The 23,733-nt window shown below is 32.2% G+C and overlaps 1 protein-coding gene across 2 annotated transcripts in view; it reads left to right on the top strand.

The window, feature by feature from the left end:
* Window positions 1-406: 406 nt before the first annotated feature.
* LOC134725295 (laminin subunit beta-1-like) overlaps window positions 407-23,733 on the top strand; it is a 60,646-nt gene continuing 37,319 nt past the window's right edge. The window contains exons 1-4 of one of the 2 annotated variants that reach the window (XM_063588998.1): window positions 407-671; window positions 5,525-5,754; window positions 15,947-16,482; window positions 23,023-23,140. In XM_063588998.1, coding sequence (XP_063445068.1) covers window positions 5,697-5,754; window positions 15,947-16,482; window positions 23,023-23,140 — 712 coding nt within the window. In that variant the 5' untranslated portion in view covers window positions 407-671; window positions 5,525-5,696. The other variant, XM_063589005.1, reaches the window with a different exon arrangement.

Genomic DNA, 23,733 nt, shown 5'->3' with positions numbered 1-23,733 from the left:
ATATATATGTCTCTGGTAATATCATTACTCAAAACACTGCATTTTTTTATTTCGATTAGTAAAGAGGTATTGTCATAATGTGCGTTGAAATAAACAGTGGTATAGCAAACATCGAATTCCCTGACACAATCTTGTTAGCTAGGTACTCACATGATAATATCCATACCCGGGCGGGTCACCGGGCTAAGAAAATCAAGAATGATAGTTTTAAATCACTCGTGCACACGATAGTGATATGTATATAGATTGATAGATATGTAGTATAAATAGAGATATTTGACTGATATTTAATCAACAATAAAAAATATGTAGTAACTAAATAATAAGCCAGCTAGGAACCTTTGATAACTAATTGAACCAGTATCACAGTACTTTGATTCAGTTATTTATGCTGTTCCATCAAAGGGACAAACCCTTTTTGTGACCTTGTAGTTTGTGATTGTTGAATACATATATTCACATATTTGTATGGCGATATATCATTTCAATTAAACTAGTCATCCATCTTACAATCGTACATAGTCTAAATATTTTAATACCCTTATGCATGTTTACGATATCCGGAATTTTGAGTGTCATTTCCGGCATGTGTAATTTGATACTGATAGTACACAGATTTTGCAAACTTTTGCAACTTTTGCCCAGTCAGGGAGAGACCCATTTTGGCTGTGGTAAGTGGCACGAATTAACATAACATTTAAATGCAGGTCAGTTTAAAGCTGCATTATTGTACATTTAGGTGTTTGAGTACTTTTGAAAACTATTTATTGATTAAATTTTCTAAAAGTCGGTAAAGTCTAAAGACCGAAAAAGGCACTTAGTCTTTACGAGGGGTACATTTTGTACTTTTATTTTTACTTCGTTTTAATAAAACCAAGTTCCTTGAACATGAAACCAAGTTACATGCATATGGAAGTTGATCACCTTCCAATGCGATGTATTATGGCGGATTCCACCTTTTTGTGTTGTTCTCTTCTATTTATTATTGAACATGTTGAACTGTTGTTTACCCAATTGGAATTGTATAACTTTGTGAAAAAGTAAAACAGCAGTTTTTATATAATTATCAGGTTATGACCACTTGCTGAGGGAAGCAAGTCAACTGATACCATTGTCAACATGTACCACTATAAGTCAACTCTTTCCACTGTCAATGACTGTAAACTTGTAAAACTGTAAAAATATATATGCATGTTTTTTTTTGTTTTTTTTTCTAGATAATTAAGGAATGACTGTAATATTTTTTCTGTCTATAAAGAAATAACATAAATAATGTGGTGCACACTGAATAACGCAGGTAGCAGGTTAATTAACAGAGAGCACCACATTTTTTATGTTATTTCGAATAGACTGACTAGATACATTTCTTTTAGTTTAATTCTTAAATCCATTTTAAAGTCATATGAAACGAGTTTGTGGTGAAAAATAATGTTTATCCAATTCTTGAACCAATGCATGTATATATCATAAACTTAGCACTCTGTGAACGATTTTCTCATTTTTTACGCAAATATATTGTAAATTCTCTCAGTCTATTATGATTTAACAAATATGGCTGCTCATTAAATGCCGTGTTTTGAAGCTGAAGTTAACCAATTGTCACCTTTTAGTAAACAAATAACCAAAAGCATAGGTATAACTATTGAGCATGTGTTTAACATGCACAATCAGATACTTGTTTATTTTAATGACAGATTCATGCGTATTGTGATCACCATATTTTTTCAAGGAAGGTTACGCTCAGGTCACTATGCATACGAAAAATATGTTGGGGAAATTGCTTCCTGGAAGCAATTAAAAAAAGTAAACATCTTCTAAATATGGTAAATTAAAGAATTTTCCTCAGAAAAAATAAAATGACGTGCATAAGTTGTATAATGAAAGCTATCCATTTAGTTATAAAAAACATATGCATATTTTTTTTAAATTTGAGGTATCTTATGACTTTAAACCAGGATAAATGATATACTCATGAAAAAATGTTGAAAAATTGTGTCTATGATATGATGTCAGCCAATTGCAATCAAAACATGTGTTACATCCAAAATTTAATTATACATGTATCTACAATGTATACTATTAGACCATTTGTTTTCCCGTTTGAATGGTTTATATTAACACTAGTAATTTTGTGCCCTTTATAGCTTGTTGTTCGGTGTGAGCCAAGGCTCCGTGTTGAAGGCCGTTCTTTAACCTATAATGGTATACTTTTTAAATTGTTATTTGGATGAAGAGTTGTCTCATTGGCACTCACACCACATCTTCCTATATTTATTAAACGAGAGAAGACCTCATTTTGTGTCTTCTCAATACACACCTAATCGCTATTTATTTCATTCCGGATAAGTGAAAAAATTACACAACTTTTTATCCAGTTGAGGCGACCTGGGACCCTATTTAAACAATGCACCATGTATGATACTTTTTAATGAGACCTGTTTAAACTACTGTAAATACTTCAAACAAAATATTTTTTTACTTCAATTTTAATCTCGAAAAAGTGGATCATACTCTATCAAAGTTTCTTAATGGTTGCTTTCTAAAGTTTTCTCCCTCAGTTCACTACTGATAACCTTGATTTTCGGCGGCATGTCCAAACAGGAAGTTGTGTAAAATGACCCAATTTTTCCCGGATTGGACTAAATAGCAATAAGGTGTATACATGTATGTGTCATTCCACCATACAGTTCCAGTGTTCTCCCCAGGTCGTTTTAGCGCTGTGCTCTTCAGCGCTATCACAATTTCCTGCTGTTCTATTGTACTGACCACAGCACTATCCAACCAAGCATGTCACTATATTTTTTTTGTAATTTTTTCAAATTTCCTGCATATTTTTCACTCCAGATCATGAGATCGACTGGTTTTCTATTTCTAAATAAATTATATCCCTTGTATTCAGTAGCCAAGCGGGACCAGTCTAATAAATTTTACAAAGTAGTGACTTTGAAAGATCAAAATAAACAAAGATTTCAACATTGACATCTATTTTTTAATTAAAAGAATATATAGAGGCATATATGAATGAAATGAGATAAAATAAATTGACCGCATTTCCCAATGACACTCACAAACTTGTTTTAGGAACTTTGAACAAAGGATAATTTTAGAATAAAAACATAATAATAAGACCAAATACAGGGGTTTTGTAACAATTTGCCCTGGTTTACTATCCATACTAACCCTGAAAATGAGCAAGTCTTTGAAATTGAAGTATTAATTATCACCTAATCGACTAATAATTGTTAAATCAGCAATTCTACAGTAATGAATTTTACTATTTGAAAACAGTTGAGCTATAGGATAACCTAAAGCTAATCCTAGACTTTAGAAATTCACTTTCTCAAGGCAGACGATGTACAGCTTGGATGCTGAAGCCATTTGAGTATTACAAAACGTTTAGGTAGAAAAAAATGAGAAATCATTATGCTAAAAAATGTCGTCAATTCCTGTCAAAAGGTTGTAAGGTTAACAGTACACTGCTACAGTGGGTTACAAAACCAAACTCAGAAGCTGACAATGACTATTGACATGTTGGTCCTACATGTTCTGCAACATCACCATTTAGTGCTGAGAAATCTTCAAATACATGTAGGCAGTCTGGTAAAAACCCATCATGGTAAAAGACTTCTCCTTGGGTTTTATACACAGATACATGTAATGAGGATTATCATGATTTTATGAATATACAACGGAGAAAAAAAACTCTTTCTTCTATATCCAGACATGCAATTACATTAACAAACAAAATGGTAACTTCCATGAGCATGACGAGGACATTATTACAAGAGAAAATATCAATAGCATAATTTAAGAAAAACACATAACAAATCAATTGCAAACAAACCTTTGCGCCGAAACAAAGTTACTGAGAATTGTCGAAAATTACGGCCTCACCACAGCACTATCCAAAAATCCTGTGGAGAACACTGTTACAGTTTGCTCCTCCTCAATATCATGTGGGAGTCCATTCACCAAAATACATTTATTTCGTAATATTTTAATTAAATTCATGATGTCAGATGAGTTTCAAGGTAAAACCAATTTCAGGGTTTTATGCATGTTCTCATTCAATGTAAAATCAATTATAAGTAAGCAAGTAAATTATTTATTATTATTATCAAGACAATTGATAAAAATTTATATATGAAAATTATTTATGAAAAAAGTAAACCCCTGAAATGTATTGTAATGTTAGGTTAAGTGTTAAATATTTATTTTTGCTGTCCAGAAAAATGTGCAAGCTGTATTCTTGGTCCATCCTGACATGTCCTAGGTATACATATACATTGTACATGTAAGTTTACATAAACTGGAAAAATCAGAAGAATATTTTTTAGAATACATATACATGTATGTGCAATCTAAAATTTTAACATATGATAACCATGATAGTAATGGAATTGGTCAGAGTTTTCAGATCAAGCACATGTATCGATCACTGTCAGAGTTAGAATTGACTGATGGTGGGTACAAAGATGTTATTTTGTTCTCTTGGGTCTCATCCTGATTTATAACTCCCTGTACATAAATGTATGTTTGAATGTATATGTGTGCAAATTAGATAGTGTTCTCCCCAGGGCCTTAAACCACTGTGGTACCCTGGTGCTAGCTTTTCTACTATGGTGCATTTTGGATTATTTTATGATAAAAAAATAATCAAGGGGCCTTGGTGCTATATAAATTTGTTTTTCAAAGTTAATTATCAGTGTGCCTGTACATGTGCTATTAACAAAATCTGAGGAGAACACTTTACGGTCAAAGCTGTCAAGTCCTGTTAACATTATCAAGCTCAAATGTATTTTGGAATTTATATCAGAATAAACTGTAAATGCATTATTTATGGATGTGACCATAACCATAGATAAATGTACATGTATATATGTACATGTATATATCTTATTTTCGTTATCTGAATCAAAACAATGTAATATGTTAAATAATGATTGTACCTCAATTGGTACAATGTAAATATAGCTGTGCTGGCATTTGGAAATTACATAATTATAATACAAACATGACAAATGTACATGCATGTAACTGTTTGTCTAATTTGATGTAAGTTTTTGTTTTGATATCTGAAAAGGAACAGGCCTCAAAGATAATCTATTCTAAATCTTATGGTAGTATAATTTATTAGTATACAGACTTTATAGACACATTCCCCATTTCCAGTCTCAACTTTATTTAATCCATTGAATACTGACATATATACAATGTACATGTCATAATTACTTGTCATTTCACTTTCATGGCTTGAAATATGTGCCTGTGATGAGGAAATTTGTTTTTGGAAGTCCAGGATATCTGTCCAGAAAATTATTTTCTATCAGTACAAATGTTTAAAAAAAAAAGCGCCTTGTCCTGACAATAGATTCCTTTTAGAAACCCTGCTATAAGTGCCTTCAAATTTTTGGTACATGTATATATATTTCAGCATGTCCACTTACAAGATATGTTTTTTAACTAATTTTATCAATATTAATTATTCTATCAACATTGCACTGTAAACAATTTCTTTTGTCAGGTTATTGTACACAGTAGATACACATGAAGCACTGAAACAACAAGAGAACCGTAAACAGTAGTTATATGTGGCAGTATACTTTTCAATATTGAGTATTATTAAAAATACAGTCACCTGCAGATTTACTCTGAATTTGGGGTATATATGGAATTGATAGAAATTTGAAAAACAGATGTCAGCGATGGTGCCGAAATTATTACAGATTATTGTGATTTCATTAGTATTTCAAGGTAAGTTTTGTTGTTAACACATAAAAGTTATATAATATGCTGTACAGTTAATATTCTTGTTAATCATGATAATACTTATCTGGTGGATAACTTCCTGGACTGATGCCTGTGTCTTCACATCAGAGTTGACAGCTCTTGATTACAGCTGCAGAGATGAAAGGTTGAGGATAAGGATAAATCTGAAAAAATTGCATGAATTTTTTGAATGCATGCATGGATATGTATATTTTGAAGGGCTTACCTTTTCTAGGATGTAATTAATTACAAGGAGCTAGAAGGATGACTTGAATTTGTTTTGGGGGTTTACCTTAGCCTTTGCCATGCCATTGCCTAAGGTTGGGACAGGGAAAGGTGGGTTGTATCATTATTTGAACTTTGGTAATTACAGTTGAATTATTTGTTGACAGATGCATATATATTTCAAAATTGATGACCTACTGACCCTATTTTTCAGCAGCAGATAGTATCTGGCATATTTTTTTTGGATTCAGGCCAATGTCAAAATAAAGCTAATACGCAAAGTCCATATCATCCAGTCTTTAGAAACCAAATGATACAAATAAAAAAAAGAAATGGTATTTTGTAAACAGAAACTAATACATATATGTTATGATTTGTACACAAATTTTCATTTCAAAATCTTACATTTCTTTACTTTTCCTTCTCATGTTTATCACTGAAACTGCTAAAGAATATAATCTTGATTATCTTGGCTATAGGGACATTTGTGAAGACAATTGGTTTATGAAACAGCACATTTGTACAAATAGTTAAGCATCATAATACATGTACATATGTATGATCGTACACGTCTGTAAATGTGGAAATATGGTATGAATGCCAATGAGACAACTAACCAGCAAATATTAGATAATGTGGATGTACATGTACCCATTTATAGGGTACACAATTTTTTTTATATTTTCTTTAAGAATGAGAAAACCCCATTCTTTATAATTGGCTATATGAAAGGTCCAAATGAAATATGAAACAATTCAATTGAAAATGATTGAGAACACTGACAGCCTAATTAATAACAACACAATTTATGAAAAAAAACCCCTGATCTACAGGCTCTGGACTTTGGACAGGCACTAACAGAATGTAACAGGTTACATTACATTTGTACAACATAAACTTTCGATTGACTGGAGAAGAAAACTAATCTGTACTGCTTAGTACATGTACTCTACATTTATTTCTTATTTATTAAAGCTGAAAGGACAACGGAAATGTATAATTGATCAGTAAATACAAATCTCATATTTCTGGAGCTAATGTCCTTACTGTTTGGACACCATTCATACATCATAAAATATTAAATTTCTGAACATGAGAAAGCTTCACCTCCCTGAATAAAGAACTGTGTGACATATTCTTAATCTTTATACTGTTGCTCGCTGACATAGTTGTTGAGCAAGTATAAGTAATTTGAGAGAAAAGTATAGAATTAGACTGTTTAATTGTATGTATACCAAATTTATTAACGAGGGATTTTTTTTTTTAAACTTATCTTTAAGACTTTTTTCTGCATTTACAAATCAAATGGATATTTTTTTTCTAGTTTTAATAGCAATTAAACATTACCCCCAAAAATCTCTCCAAGTTAACAATTCAGCTTAAAAATTAAAACATAGTTATTAAGTAGTACATTTTGTACATGCATGTATAGTATGTTCCCTGGTAACATCTACATAGTTTATTTGACCTCTGAATTTAAACAACAGATGGTGGTCAGAGGTCATTGCCTTTAACAACCCTTCATCAATGATGCACTGACTGATCTCTTTTACAGACATGAGGCAACTTATACACTAACACAATTAAGGCATTTATCTAATTGAATTTAAGACATATTGAGAAAAAAACCAGCTTAAGAAAATATAAATGATATAGGTTCCTGCTTTGAATCATGCATGGATGTAATTTGATGAGTAGTCTAGAGGTTAAATATTATGAGCAAATGAACAGAGAAGTTGTGCAAGGCTCTCACTTCTTCAAAATCAAATGAAGTGACTCTCTTTGAAAATTGAACAGAAGAAGAGAGGAAATTACCCTTTGCTTGGTGCACTTTAATGTTTGCATTGGTTTTTACAATGACATACTTGTAACATGTAATTGCCATATTTAATTTGTATTCCAACTTATTAAATTTTTTATTTTATAATGAACGAATCAAATTTCATTAAACGCCTTTATTTGTGTAACAAGTCAACATTAAAAATTTAAGAGGAATTTGAAAAATTTCTATAACAACTATTATAAACTCTATAGAAAACCTTACCAATTAACTTGCAATACTTTTTATAGGACCGCAAAAATTGAAAATTTTTTGGTCGTATATTTGTGTCATGTTGGCGTCGTAGTTGTCCAAAGACATTTGGTTTTTGCACTCTAACTTTAGTATAAGTTAATAGAAATCTATGAAATTTAAACACAAGGTTTATGATCACCATAAAACAAAGGTTGGGATTGATTTTGGAAGTTTTTGGTCCCAACAGTTTAGGAATTAGGGGCCAAAAAGGGCCCAAATAATCATTTTTCTTGGTTTTCGCAAGATTACTTTAGTTTAAGTAAAAAGAAATCTATGAAATTTTGATACACAGTTTATGACCACAAAAGGAAGGCTAGGATTGATTTTGGGAGTTTGGTCCCAACACGGCAATAGCTTAGTAGTTACCGACCAAAAAGGGCCCAAATAAGTATTATTAGCTCACCTGGCCCGAAGGGCCAAGTGAGCTTTTCCCATCACTTTGCGTCCGGCGTCGTCCGTCGTCCGGCGTCCGTCGTCCGTCGTCGTTAACTTTTACAAAAATCTTCTCCTCTGAAACTACTGGGCCAGTTTTTGGCTTATAACTCAAAAACCAAAGCATTTAGAGGAAATCTGACACGGGGTAAAAATGTTTATCAGGTCAAGATCTATCTGCCCTGAAATTTTCAGACGAATCAGACAATTCGTTGTTGGGTTGCTGCCCCTGAATTTGTAATTTTGAGAAAATTTTGCTGTTTTTGGTTATTATCTTGAATATTATTATAGATAGAGATAAACTGTAAACAGCAATTATGTTCAGCAAAGTAAGATTTACAAATAAGTCAACATGACCGAAATGGTCAGTTGACCCCTTTAGGAGTTATTGCCCTTTATAGTCAATTTTTAACCATTTTTCGTAAATCTTAGTTATCTTTTACAAAAATCTTCTCCTCTGAAACTACTTGGCCAAATTAATCCAATCTTGGCCACAATCATCTTTGGGGTATCTAGTTTAAAAAATGTGTGGCGTGACCCGGTCAACCAACCAAGATGGCCGCCACGGCTAAAAATAGAACATAGGGGTAAAATGCAATTTTTGGCTTATAACTCAAAAACCAAAGCATTTAGTGGAAATCTTACATGGGGTAAAAATGTTTATCAGGTCAAGATCTATCTGCCCTGAAATTTTCAGACGAATCTAACAACCCGTTGTTGGGTTGCTGCCCCTGAATTAGTAATTTTGAGGAAATTTTGCTGTTTTTGGTTATTATCTTGAATATTATTATAGATAGAGATAAACTGTAAACAGCAATTATGTTCAGCAAAGTAAGATTTACAAATAAGTCAACATGAACGAAATGGTCAGTTGACCCCTTTAGGAGTTATTGCCCTTTATAGTCAATTTTTAACCATTTTTCGTAAATCTTAGTTATCTTTTACAAAAATCTTCTCCCCTGAAACTACTTGGCCAAATGAATCCAAACTTGGCCACAATCATCTTTTGGGTATCTAGTTTAAAAAATGTGTGGCGTGACCCGGTCAACCAACCAATATGGCTGCCACGGCTAAAAATAGAATATGGGGGTAAAATGCAGTTTTTGGCTTATAACTCAAAAAACAAAGCAATTAGAGCAAATCTGAAAATGGTCAATTGACCCACTAAGGAGTAATTGTCCTTTATAGTCAATTTTTAACAATTTTCATAAAATTTGTAAATTTTTATTAACATTTTCCACTGAAACTACTGGGCCAAGTTCATTATAGATAGAGATAATTGTAAGCAGCAAGACTGTTTAGTAAAGTAAGATTTACAAACACATCACCATCACCAAAACACAATTTTGTCATGAATCCATCTGCTTCCTTTGTTTAATATTCACATAGACCAAGGTGAGCGACACAGGCTCTTTAGAGCCTCTAGTTCTTGGTTTTTCGCACAATAACTTTAGTATAAGTCAATAGAAATCAATGAAATTTTAGAACAAGGTTAATGAACACAAAAGGAAGCTTGGGGTTGAATTTGGGAGTTGAGGTCCCAACAGTTTAGGAAAAAGGGTCAAAAAGGGGCCCAAATAAGCATTTTTCTTGGTTTTCGCACCATAACTTTAGTATAAGTAAATAGAAATATATGAAATTTAAACACAAGGTTTATGACAATAAAAGGAAGGTTGGGATTGATTTTGGGAGTTTTGGTCCCAACAGTTTAGGAAAAAGGGGCCCAAAGGGTCCAAAATTAAACTTAGTTTGATTTTAACAAAAATTGAATCCTTGGGGGTTTTTGATAGGCTGAATCTTAAAAATGTATTTAGATTTTAATACGCCCTCCAAAATTTTGACGGGACGTTTTATGGTATACACATGTCCGGTGTCCGTCCGTCTGTCTGTCTGTCTCTCTGTCCTGCGTAAACATGTCGCACCGTAACTTGACAATGACTTATCCAAATTTCATGAAACTTAATATAGTTGTTTGTTATGATGGTCAAATGATCTGTAATCTTTTTGGTGAAAATTAGATTTTAACTTTTTGATTTACGGCACTTTGTAACTAAAACAGGGGTGTGTTTTTAGCTCACCTGGTGAGCTTTTTCCACCACTTGGCGTCCAGCAACGTCGTTAGCTTTTAGAAAAATTTTCTCCTCTGAAACTACTGGGCCAAATTAAACCAAACTTGGCCACAATCATCATTGGGGTATCTTGTTTGAAAAATGTGTGGCGTGACCTGGTCAACCATCCAAGATGGCCGCCATGGCTAAAAATAGAACATAGGGGTAAAATGCAGTTTTTGGCTTATAACTCAAAAACCAAAGCATTTAGAGCAAATCTGACATGTGGTAAAATTGTTTATAAGGTCACGATTTATCTGCCCTGATATTTTCAGACGAATCGAACAACCCGTTGTTGGGTTGCTGCCCCTGAATTTGTAATTTTAAGGAAATTTTGATGTTTTTGGTTATTATCTTGAATATTATTATAGATAGAGATAAACTGTAAACAGCAATAATGTTCAGCAAAGTAAGATTTACAAATAAGTCAACATGTCCAAAATGGTCAGTTGACCCCTTCAGGAGTTATTGCCCTTAATAGTCAATTTTTAACCATTTTTCGTAAATCTTAGTTATCTTTTACAAAAATCTTCTCCTCTGAAACTACTGGGCCAAATTAAACCAAACTTGGCCACAATCATTATTGGGGTATCTAGTTCAAAAAATGTGTGGCGTGACCCGGTCAGCCAACCAAGATGGCCGCCATGGCTAAAAATAGAACATAGGGGTAAAATGTAGTTTTTGGCTTATAACTCAAAAACCAAAGCATTTAGAGCAAATCTGTCAAAGGTTTAATTTGTTCATAAGGTGAAGATCTATTTTCCTGAAATTTTCAGACGAATCAAACAACCCGTTGTTGGGTTGCTGCCCCTGAATTTGTTATTTTAAGGAAATTTTGATGTTTTTGGTTATTATCTTGAATATTATTATAGATAGAGATAAACTGTAAACAGCAATAATGTTCAGCAAAGTTAGATTTACAAATAAGTAGACATGACCGAAATGGTCAGTTGCCTCCTTCAGGAGTTATTGCCCTTTATAGTCAATTTTTAACCATTTTTCGTAAATCTTAGTTATCTTTTACAAAAAATCTTCTTCTCTGAAACTACTTGGCCAAATTAATCTAAACTTGGCAACAATCATCTTTGGGGTATCTAGTTTAAAAAATGTGTTGATGACCCAGTCAACCAACCAAGATGGCCGCCATGGCTAAAAATAGAACTTAGGGGTAAAATGCAGTTTTTGGCTTATAACTCAAAAACCAAAGCATTTAGAGCAAATCTGACATGGTAAAAAATTGTTAATCAGATCAAGATCTATCTGCCCTGTAATTTTCAGACAAATCGGACAATCTGTTGTTGGTCTGCTGCCCCTGAATTGGTAATTTTAAGGAAATTTTGCTGTTTTTGGTTATTTTGAATATTATTATAGATAAAGATAAACATAAACAGCAAAAATGTTCAGCAAAGTAAGATTTACAAATAAGTCAACATGACCGAAATGGTCAATTGACCCCCTAAAGAGTTATTGTCCTTTATAGTCAATTTTTAACAATTTTCATAAAATTTGTAAATTTTTATTAACATATATTCCACTGAAACTACTGGGCCAAGTTCATTATAGATAGAGATAATTGTAAGCAGCAAGACTGTTTAGTAAAGTAAGATGTACAAACACATCACCATCACTGAAACACAATTTTGTCATGAATCCAACTGCTTCCTTTGTTTAATATTCACAAAGACCAAGGTGAGCGACACAGGCTCTTTAGAGTCTCTAGTTTTCACATGTTGCACTGTATCTCAAAAACGATTCTTGATTATGGCTTAAAGCTTTAAACACTTCTTAGTTATAAGTTATATTAATCTTAATATCTGTATACTTTTTGGTGATGATTCAAAGTTTCATTTTTGAGTTATTGATTGAGTATTTTGTTAAACAGAGGAGTTTTTTATACGAACGCAAATTTTGATAAATTTTCGTCGTATATTGCTATCATGTTGGCGTCGTCGTCTGCGTCTCCATCATCGTTGTCGTCGTCGTCCGAATACTTTTAGTTTTTGCACTCTAACTTTAGTAAAAGTGAATAGAAATCTATGAAATTTTAACTCAAGGTTTATGACCATAAAAGTAAGGTTGGTATTGATTTTGGGAGTTTTGGTCCCAACATTTTAGGAATTAGGGGCCAAAAAGGGCCCAATTAAGCATTTTCTTGGTTTTCGCACTATAACTTTAGTTTAAGTTAATAGAAATCTATGAAATTTTGACACAAGGTTTATGACCACAAAAGAAAGGTTGGGATTGATTTTGGGAGTTTTGGTTTCAACAGTTTAGGAATTAGGGGCCAAAAAAAGGTCCAAATAAGCATTATTCTTGGTTTTCGCACAATAACTTAAGTTTAAGTAAATAGAAATCAATGAAATTTAAACACAATGTTTATGACCACCACAGGAAGATTGGTATTGATTTTGGGAGTTTAGGTCCCAACAGTTTAGGAATTAGGGGCCAAAAAGGGACCCAAATAAGCATTTTTCTTGGTTTTCGCACCATAACTTTAGTATAAGTAAATAGAAATCTATGAAATTTAAACACAAGGTTTATGACCATAAAAGGAAGGTTGGTCCCAACAGTTTAGGAAAAAGGGGCCCAAAGGGTCCAAAATTAAACTTTGTTTGATTTCATCAAAATTGAATAATTGGGGTTCTTTGATATGCCGAATCTAACTGTGTATGTAGATTCTTAACTTTTGGTCATGTTTTCAAATTGGTCTACATTAAGGTCCAAAGGGTCCAAAATTAAACTAAGTTTGATTTTAACAAAAATTAAATTCTTGGGCCTCTTTGATATGCTGAATCTAAACATGTACTTACATTTTTGATTATGGGCCCAGTTTTCAAGTTGGTCCAAATCAGAATCTAAAATTATTATATTAAGTATTGTGCAATGGCAAGAAATATCTAATTTCACAATATTGTGAAATAGCAAATTTTTTTTTTAATTAGAGTTATCTTTCTTTGTCCAGAATAGTAAGCAAGAAATATCTTTTTGCAAGAATTTTTTTTAATTGGAGTTATCTTTCTTTGTCTAGAATCAACTTAAATCTTTGTGTTATACAATATACAATGTATATTCACTTTTTACTACCAACTGATAAATTTAAATAATCTTTACCATTCAGTGATAACAAGCAGTTTTTTTACATCTTAATATTTTATGATGTATTTAAATGAGTAGTTATTGTTGCAAACTCCATTAGAATATTTTGATTGAGATTAGTTTTGGAATAAGGGAAAGGGGGATGTGATTAAAAAATTGGGTTCAATTTTTCTCATTTGAAATTTCATGAATAAAAAGAAAATTTCTTCAAACATTTTTTTGATAGGATTAATATTCAACAGCATAGTGAATTGCTCTAAGAGAAAACAAAAAAATTAAGTTCATTAGAACACATTCATTATGTGTCAGAAACCTATGCTGTGTCAACTATTTAATCACAATCCAAATTTAGAGCTGAATCCAGCTTGAATGTTGTGTCCATACTTGCCCCAACCGTTCAGTGTTCAACCTCTGCGGTCGTATAAAGCTACACCCTGCGGAGCATCTGGTTTTTACATGTCGCGCTGTATCTCAAAAATAATTTATGATTATTGCTTCAAACTTTACACACTTCTTTGTTATATTAATCTAAAGATCTGTATACTTTTTGGTTTTGATTCAAAATTTTATTTTAGTGATATTTATTTTTTTGTAAAAAAAAAAAACAGGGTGGGGGGTTTCCTGCCATTTCTCAAAAACTATATATGGTTATTGCTTAAAACTTTCTCAGAAACTATTTATGATTATTGCATATAACTTCCACATAAGACGTCGGGCGTATCATGCGCTCATGGCGCAGCTGTTTATTGATTATTGGCCCAGTTTTCAAGTTGGTCCAAATCAAGGTCCAAAATTAAACTTTGTTTGATTTCATAAAATATTGAATAATTGGGGTTCTTAGATATGCCAAATCTAACTGTGGATGTAGATTCTTAATTAAAGGTCCTGTTTTCAAATTGGTTTACATTAAAGTTCAAAAATCCAAAGTTAGATTTTAACAAAAATTGAATTCTTGGGCTTCTTTGATATGCTGAATCTAAACATGTACTTAGATTTTTGACTATGGGCCCAGTTTTCAGGTTGGTCCAAATCAGGATCCAAAATTATTATATTAAGTATTGTGCAATAGCAAGAATTTTTCAATTGCACAGTATTCAGCAATAGCAAGAAATTTTCAATTGCACAATTTGAACAGTATTGTGCAATAGCAAGAAATTTTCAATTGCACAGTATTGTGCAATAGCAAGAAATCTTCAATTGCACAGTTTTGTGCAATAGCAAATATTTCAATTGCACAGTATTGCGTAATAGCAAGAAATATCTAATTGCACAATATTGTGCAATGGCAAGAAATTTTCAATTGGAGTTATCTTTCTTTATCCAGAATGTTGAATCAACTTAAATCATTGTTTTATAATAATAATAATAATAATAATGAAAATTTATACAATATATAATGTATATTCTTTTTAACTACCAACTGATAAATTAAAACAATCTTTACCATTCAGTGATAACAAGCACTTTTTTTTACATTTTAATATTTTATGATGTATTTAAATGAGTTAAATAAATTAGTTATTGTTGCAAACTCCATTAGAATTTTTTATTGAGATCAGTTTTGGAAAAAGGGAAAGGGGGATGTGAAAAAAAATGGGGTGGGGGGGGGGGGGGGGGGGGGGTCAAATTTTATCATTTCAAATTTCATGTATAAAAAGAAAATTTCTTCAAACATTTTTTGAGAGGATTAATATTCAACAGCATAGTGAATTGCACAAAGGCAAAACATTTTTCTCCTTCTTTAGACCACATTCATTCTGTGTCAGAAACCTATGCTGTGTCAACTATTTAATGACAATCCAAATTTAGAGCTGAATCCAGCTTGAATGTTGTTTCCATACTTGCCTTAACTGTTCAGGGTTCAATCTCTGCGGTCGTATAAAGCTGCACCCTGTTGAGCATCTGGTTATAAAATTAGAATGGAAAATTTCAAATGATGAAAGCCACTTGAATTGTTTGAAAGCATGAGCAACTTCACATTCTGAATATTGCTTTTGAAAGTCTGGAAAAGTGAGATGTTTAATGGTTAAAGAGACTTCTGACTTGTCCAGTAGCATGAGCCATGTAATATCTTAAGTGCAGTTCATTCCAGATCAGTGGATGAATGGAAGATAGTATAATTATATAGTAGTCAAAAATTGCATTTAGGAACAAATTTTAAATTTCATTAACCTGACTGGTTGGTGACTAAAACATTTCTTTATATGACTTGTTATTCTCTTTGTTAATTTGTTTTTTTCAGGTATTGTTTTGCAGAGTATACGTCAGCCTCGATGTGAACAAGGCAGTTGTTATCCTGCAACAGGAGATTTGTTAATAGGTCGTGAGGACTCTCTGTCTTCCACATCAACATGTGGATTAAACAGTCCCGAACGTTATTGCATAGTTAGTCATTTAGAAGAAGATGCTAAGTGTTTTGTGTGTGATTCTAGATATGAAAGAGAGAGTCATAATATAACAAACATTGTATGGTCTTATGGAAATAGGTATACACGCTGGTGGCAAGCAGAAGCTGGAAAGCAGCAAGTCTCTATACAGCTTGATTTAGAAGCAGAGTTTCATTTTACCCATTTGATCATGACATTTAAAACCTTTAGACCAAAAGCTATGTTAATAGAAAGATCATATGATAGAGGAAACACTTGGAGAGTCTATAGGTATTTTGCTGAAGATTGTGTGGCATCATTTCCAGGAGTTAAAAGATGGCCTCCTAGAACACTGGAAGATATAATTTGTGATGATTCTTATTCAGATGTTGCCCCATCTACAGAAGGAGAGGTAAAACTTCTTCCATATTTTCTTATTGATAGCTACATTTGAAAAAAGATGAAAAATTGGATTTCACATATTTTAACTATGAGAATATTTTCAGACTGAAAAAATTGCCATGACATTAATCAACTTTAGTGTAGGGATTGGAAGTTCAGTCTTAAGCTTTTCCCCAGATATTTCATTTAGCATTTTGGTAAACAGTGGAAATTAAAATCTAGTTTCTAAAAATTATAGCATCACATTCATAACATAATTTATAAGAAAACCACTTCAGAAAGCATCACATTTAAGGTTATAGCATCACATTACCCAGATGCTACATGTAAAAAGCCCTTGGGAGAACACTGGAGGTCACTTGGTTTAAATGGATGTCCCCTGGTGTCATATGAGAAGTGGTTGGATGAAATGAGTCATTATCTTTATCCTGGACAGATAAAAATATTGCTTATTGGAAGGTTATATAATTAAATCTTCTGGGTGAAAAGTTGCTTAAACACTTTGGACTATTCCCTGTCAAAAGTTTAAGAGTTAAATATCAACATTCCCTAACAAGGTGTACATGGTGTATGGACAAAAGTCATTGAAGGTAAAACTTGATCACATGAATTGGTAATAATTTGTTAAAGATCTTAGATGGTGACACTCCAGGTTTCTGAGTTTTATTGGCTGACAAACATGGATTGAGAATGGAAATTTCTGTTTAAATGTTTTAAAGTACCAGGGTAAGTTCCTGAGTGATTTGGCCACTCAGAAGCCTTAAGATACTTCTAACAAGATGCTGTACAGTAGATATATGCATGCCTTCCTCTTTCTGGTTTCCAGTACTTTTCTGTAATATTTGTTTTCTAAAAGACTAGTACTTGACTGCTTTGTTTTAACTCACAGTAAATGCAATGATTTCCATATTAAATTTTTCCTTTTTTTCCAAAGTAATATATATATATATATATGTTTATTACAAACAATTCTAGGGCGGTTCCAAATTGTTTTCATCTGTGCAATAATTTCTGTTGATTTGTGGAAGTGCCAGGGAATTATTGTTTGTATTCAAGATCCTCATTATTATTACTTCATTCAGACAGCACAGTATTCCTTCCTCAGCATGTACTCATGTTGTCTTACAGGTGTTGACTATCTTAATTTCTTTGATAAATGTAAAGCATGAAATATTGTGCAGTATCAGTTCAGTTTTATTTTAAAATTATATTTTCCCTATAAATGATTGTGACATTAATATGTGTTTATAGCTATATGCCACTGGACATAGATATGATTTAGCATTTTGAGATTTAATTCATTCTTAGAAAAATGTAGAATTAGCAATGATATCTGCAGTAATTTATAAGATTATCTATTTATCCTTTATTGCCCAATGGACATCTATTCTGTACAAGAGTTCATTTTCAATGCTTTAAACACTATTGATTCAAAATGGGTCAGATCTATTTTTAAAGCTGACACAATATTCAGACACTAAATTAGCAGAAGATAATATTGATATTATGTTTGACAGCAGTCATGTAAAGCCATTTCTAATTGGTCTACATTAAGGTCAAAAGGGTCCAAAATAATACTTAGTTTGATTTTCTCAAAAATTTAATTCTTGGTGTTCTTTGATATTCTGAATCTAAAGTTGTACTTAAATTTTATACCACCGCAACAATTGAACATTTTTATACGAACGCAAAATTTGAACATTTTTTTCGTCGTATATTGCTATCACGTTGGCGTCGTCGTTGTCCTAATACTTTTAGTTTTCGCACTCTAACTTTAGTAAAAGTGAATAGAAATCTATGAAATTTTAATACAAGGTTTATGACCACAAAAGGAAGGTTGGGATTGATTTTGGGAGTTTTGATTCCATCATTTTAGGAATTAGGGGCCAAAAAGGGCCCAAATAAGCATTTTCTTGGTTTTCGCACAGTAACTTTTAATTTAGTTTAAGTAAATAGAAATCTATGAAATTTTGACACAAGGTTTATGATCACAAAAGGAAGGTTGGGATTGATTTTGGGAGTTTTGGTTCTAACAGTTTAGGAATTAGGGGCCAAAGAAGGGCCAAAATAAGCATTATTCTTGGTTTTTGCACAATAACTTTAGTTTAAGTAAATAGAAATCTATGAAATTTAAACACAAGGTTTATGACCACAAAAGGAAGGTTGGTATTGATTTGGGGAGTTGAGATCCCAACAGTTTAGGAATTTGGGGCCAAAAAGGGGCCCAAATAAACATTTTTCTTGGTCTTCACATTATAACTTTAGTATAAGTGAATAGAAATCTATGAAATTTAAACACAAGGTTAATGACCATAAAAGGAAGGTTGGTATTGATTTTGGGAGTTTTGGTCCCAACAGTTTAGGAATTTGGGGCCCAAAGGGTCCAAAATTAAACTTTGTTTGATTTCATCAAAAAATGAATAATTGGCCTGGGGTTCTTTGATATGCCAAATCTAACTGTGTATGTAGATTCTTAATTTTTGGTCCCGTTTTCAAATTGGTTTACATTAAGGTCCAAAGGGTCCAAACTTAAACTTTGTTTGATTTTGACAAAAATTGAATCCATTGGTTTCTTAAATATGCTGAATCTAAAAATGTACTTAAATTTTTAATTATTGGCCCAGTTTTCAAGTTGGTCCAAATCGAGGTCCAAAATTAAACTTTGTTTGATTTCATCAAAAATTGAATAAATGGGGTTCTTTGATATTCCAAATCTAACTGTGTATGTAGATTCTTAATTTTTGGTCCAGTTTTCAAATTGGTCTACATTAAGGTCCAAAGGGTCCAAATCATAATGTGACATAAACCTATGTTGTGTCAACTATTTAATCACAATCCACATTTAAAGCTGTATCAAACTTAAAAGTTGTGTCCATACTTGTCCCATCTGTTCAGGGTGCTACATCTGCGGTCGTATAATGCTGCGCCCTGCAAAGCAACTGGTTTGGTCATATATTGGTATCACCTTGGGGTTATCATCGTTGTCCAAAGACATTTGGTTTTCACACTCTAACTTAAGTAAAAGTTAATAGAAATCTATGAAATATTTAAACACAAGGTTTATGACCATAAAAAGAAGGTTGGGACTGTTTTGGTCCCAACAGTTTAGGAATAAGGGGCCAAAAAGGGCCCAAATAAGCATTTTTGTCGAGCCTTCGACTTTTGTCAAAAAAGCAAGACTAAGCGATCCTACATTCCGTCGTCGTCGGCTGCAGCGTCAACAAATATTCACTCTGTGGTTAAAGTTTTTGAAATTTTAATAACTTTCTTAAACCATACTGGATTACTTCCAAACGTGGACAAAAGCTTGTTTATGATCACAAGATAGTATCCAGAAGTTAATTTTGTAAAAATAAAATTCCATTTTTTCCGTATTTTACTTAAAAATGGACTTAGTCTTTTTGCAGTGAAACTTACATTCACTCTGTGGTTAAAGTTTTTAGCATTTTAATAACTTTCTTAAACTATCCTGGGTTTGTACCAAACATGGACAGAAGCTTGTTTATGATCAAAAGATAATATACAGAAGTAAATTTTGTAAAATAATAAATTGTTTTTTTCTGTATTTTACTTTTAAATGGACTTTGATTTTCTGCCAAGAAACAACACATTCACTCTATGGTTAAATTTTTAAAAACGTTAATAACTTTCTTATACTACTTTTAATTTGTACCAAACATAGATAGAAGCTTGTTTATGATCAAAAGCTAGTATTTAGAAGGAAATTTTGTTAATATTTTGTTCCTGTGTATCTGTATTTTACTTATAAATGGACAAAGTTTTTCTTCCAGTTGACATTACATACAATCTGCAGTTAAAGTTTTTAAAATTTTATTAGATTCTTAAACTATCCTAGATTTTTACCAAACTTGGACAGAAGCTCCTTTCAATCAAAAGATAGTATCAAGAAGAGTATTTTTATTTTTTTCCCCTCAATTTAGTTGAGCAAAACTTTTTCAGCAAAAGTAGGCGAGACACTGGGTTCCGCGGAACCCTTACAAATTTTTCTTGGTTTAACCTTTTTCTCACAATAACTTACATGAAAGTATAAGTGAACAGAAATCTATGAAATTTTAACATAAGGTCTGTGACCATAAAAGGAAGGTTAGGATTGATTTTTGGAGTTTTAGTCCCAACAGTTCAGGAATAAGGGGCCAAAAACAGGTCCCAAATAAGCATTTTTCTTGGTTTTTGCACAATAACTTTAGTATTATAAGTTAATAGAAATCTAAGAAATTTTAAAACAAGGTTTATGACCACAAAAGGAAGGTTTGGATTGATTTGGGAGTTTTGGTCCAAACAAATTAGGGTCCAAAAGGGTCCAAAATTAAACTTTGTTTGATTTCATTAAAAAATGAAATAAAGGGGTTCTGTGATATGCCAAATCTAACCGTGTATTCAGATTCTTAATTTTTGGTCCTGTTTTCAAATGGGTCTACATTAAGGTTCAAAGGGTCAAAAATTAAACTTTTTTGTTTCATTTCAATAAAAATTGAATTCTTAGGGTTCTTTGATCAGTGTTCTCCCAGGGCTGTTTTAGCATCGCGGCACTGGGACGCTATATTTTCCTCCTGTGATGCTATAATGATTTCCACAACGCTTTAATTATTTTTAGGATGTTATTTTTCTTGTTTCTATATTGCAAATCCAATGAAATCTATGTCCTTTATTTTGACTTTATTTTCTGTACGTCTTGTAAATAGAGATCGAAAATTTTGATTTTGAGCTTAAAAAGCTTGAACTTTTTTCAGAAAATGATCACAATAGGTTTTAGTCGATGTTTCATCCATTTAATGCATTAAAAACGTCATAGCTATATAGGCATTCCCAATCTCTTGTCAAACATTGTTTATTTTCGTATTTTTCATAACCTTCAGCTGCACAAATGGCACAGAGAAAAAATATTACCTAAAGAGAAATCTATGCATTAACAGACTTTGATAAAATATATATCATTTTGATAAAAAGAAACAACTGGGACTAATTCATTGAGTACCATATTTCAAAGACATGATAAAGAAAAAGTTTTTGAATTTGAATTTTATTGCTACAAAATGTATATGATACTTTCTCTTCCTTTTTTTGTTCTTTTGATAAGAACGAGTTTTTTCCTAGATATATATTGTAATTGTATCTATACAGGTAGCACTATGATAAGGGATGCATGCATTTAGTTGGGTAGGGAATGTAAATGGAACAACACATATATTTTTATTTGGCCCAAGAAGTGAAAAATAACTGAATATAGAAAACATGAAATGAAAATACTGTTATCATGGTTATAGTTTAAATTGTATTCTCAGTAAAGAACTCAATAATATAAACACACAGAATAGGATGGAATAGAATAGTTTATTCAGCAAATGAGGGCCTATACAGTGTTCTCCTGAGATATTTAATTGAGCATCCTGGAAACCTAGGTTGTGTCAACTATTTACATGTGTAATCTCAATCCAAATTTAGAGCTGTATCAAGATTGAATGTTGTGTCCATACTTGCCCCAACTGTTCAGGGTTCCATCTCTGCGGTCTTATAAAGCTGCGCCCTGCTAAGCATCTGGTAATGTCTGAATTCAGTTGTGCTGGTTTATAACTGTATGTTATGTCTATACTTTATTACACATGTCAGAACTATTTACTTGGAAAAAGTGGCAAACAGTATCACCTGCAATACAAATCCTTATGCACCTCAAATTCAGGAACACAACTATTTATAGAAAAAATTTGAAAGGGTTCCGCAGAACCCAGTGTCTCGCCTACTTTTGCTGTAAATCACAGGCGCAACAAAAATGAGGTAAAAATCAATAAAAATATTCCTCTTGATAATATCTTATGATTGTACTGTAAGAAGCTTCTGTCCAAGTTTGGTAAAAATCTAGGGTAGTTAATGAATCTAATAAATATTTTGAAAACTTTAACTGCAGACTGTATGTAATGTTAACTGGAAGAAAATCTTAAGTCCATTTAAAAGTAAAATACAGAAAAAATGGAGTTATCTTTTTGCAAAATTTACTTCTGGATACTAACTTATGATCATAAAAAAGCTTCTGTCCAAGTTTGGTACAAACCCAGTATAGTTTAAGAAAGTTATTTAAATTCTAAAAACTTTAACCACAGAGTGAATATAATGTTTCCCTGCAGAAAAAACTAAGTCCATTTAAAAGTAAAATACGGAAAAAATGGAATTTTATTTTTACAAAATTTACTTTGGGATACTATCATATGATCATAAACAAGCTTCTGTCCAAATTTGGTAGAAATCCAGTATAGTTTAAGAAAGTTATTAAAATTTCAAAAACTTTAACCACAGAGTGAATATTTGTGGACGCCGCAGCCGACAACGGAATGTAGGATCACTTAGTCTCGCTTTTTCAACTAAAGTCGAAAGGCTCAACAAAAATAAAATAATAAACATCATGCTTTTTATTAATTGACCGTTTTTGAAGAACTGAAGATCTTAATTGTTTGACTCCATTAATACCTCTTATTGGGAAATACATTAGAATGTTTGCTTTCATATGCCTTAATTTGTTTTTTTAAATGTTTTTCAGGTTATATTCAGGGTACTCCCACCATTCATTCCAATAGAAGATCCATACAACCCAAAAGTTCAAGACTTGCTTAAACTAACCAATTTGAGAGTTAATTTTACGGATTTGCACACATTAGGTAATTATATTTATCACTGCTGGTGATCCGATGGATAAATCTGTTGTAGAGTTGTCACTGGCTCAGACATACTTATAAATATAATTATTTTCTGTGACTGTATATACATATCTTACATAAATTTGTAGAATCCTTTACTATAGATAATTTAGCTGATCTGTAAGAATAACATCTTCATGCCTTATACATGTTATATATATCATGTACTGTAGTATGAGGCTAGGTTAAAACTGACGTGGAAAGGCAACACACTGCCACCGAAAATTTCATTTTAATGGAGCCCAGGTGGTCGTGTGGTCTAGTAGGACAGCTACAGTGCAGGCAATTTGGTGTCACAATATCTCAGTAGCATGGGTTCAAATCCCTGAGAGGAAAGAACAAAAATTTGCAAAAGCAAATTTACAGATCTAACATTGTTGAGTTGATGTTTAGACGAGTAGTATATATACATATAAAAGTGGCCAAATAAAGGTATCAATATAGGGTGTGCTTATACATGTACAAGCAACACAAAAAGTTGGTTTTGACCTTATTTTCTTTAATCCTTATATTGGTCAAATTTGTGTGCCTTTGTTCGTTCAGTTTCTTAGATA

The sequence above is a fragment of the Mytilus trossulus genome, chromosome 1, assembly GCF_036588685.1.
Source record: "Mytilus trossulus isolate FHL-02 chromosome 1, PNRI_Mtr1.1.1.hap1, whole genome shotgun sequence".
Taxonomy (NCBI): domain Eukaryota; kingdom Metazoa; phylum Mollusca; class Bivalvia; order Mytilida; family Mytilidae; genus Mytilus; species Mytilus trossulus.
Note: the sequence above shows the minus strand (reverse complement) of the source record. Positions and strands in the feature narration are given on the sequence as shown.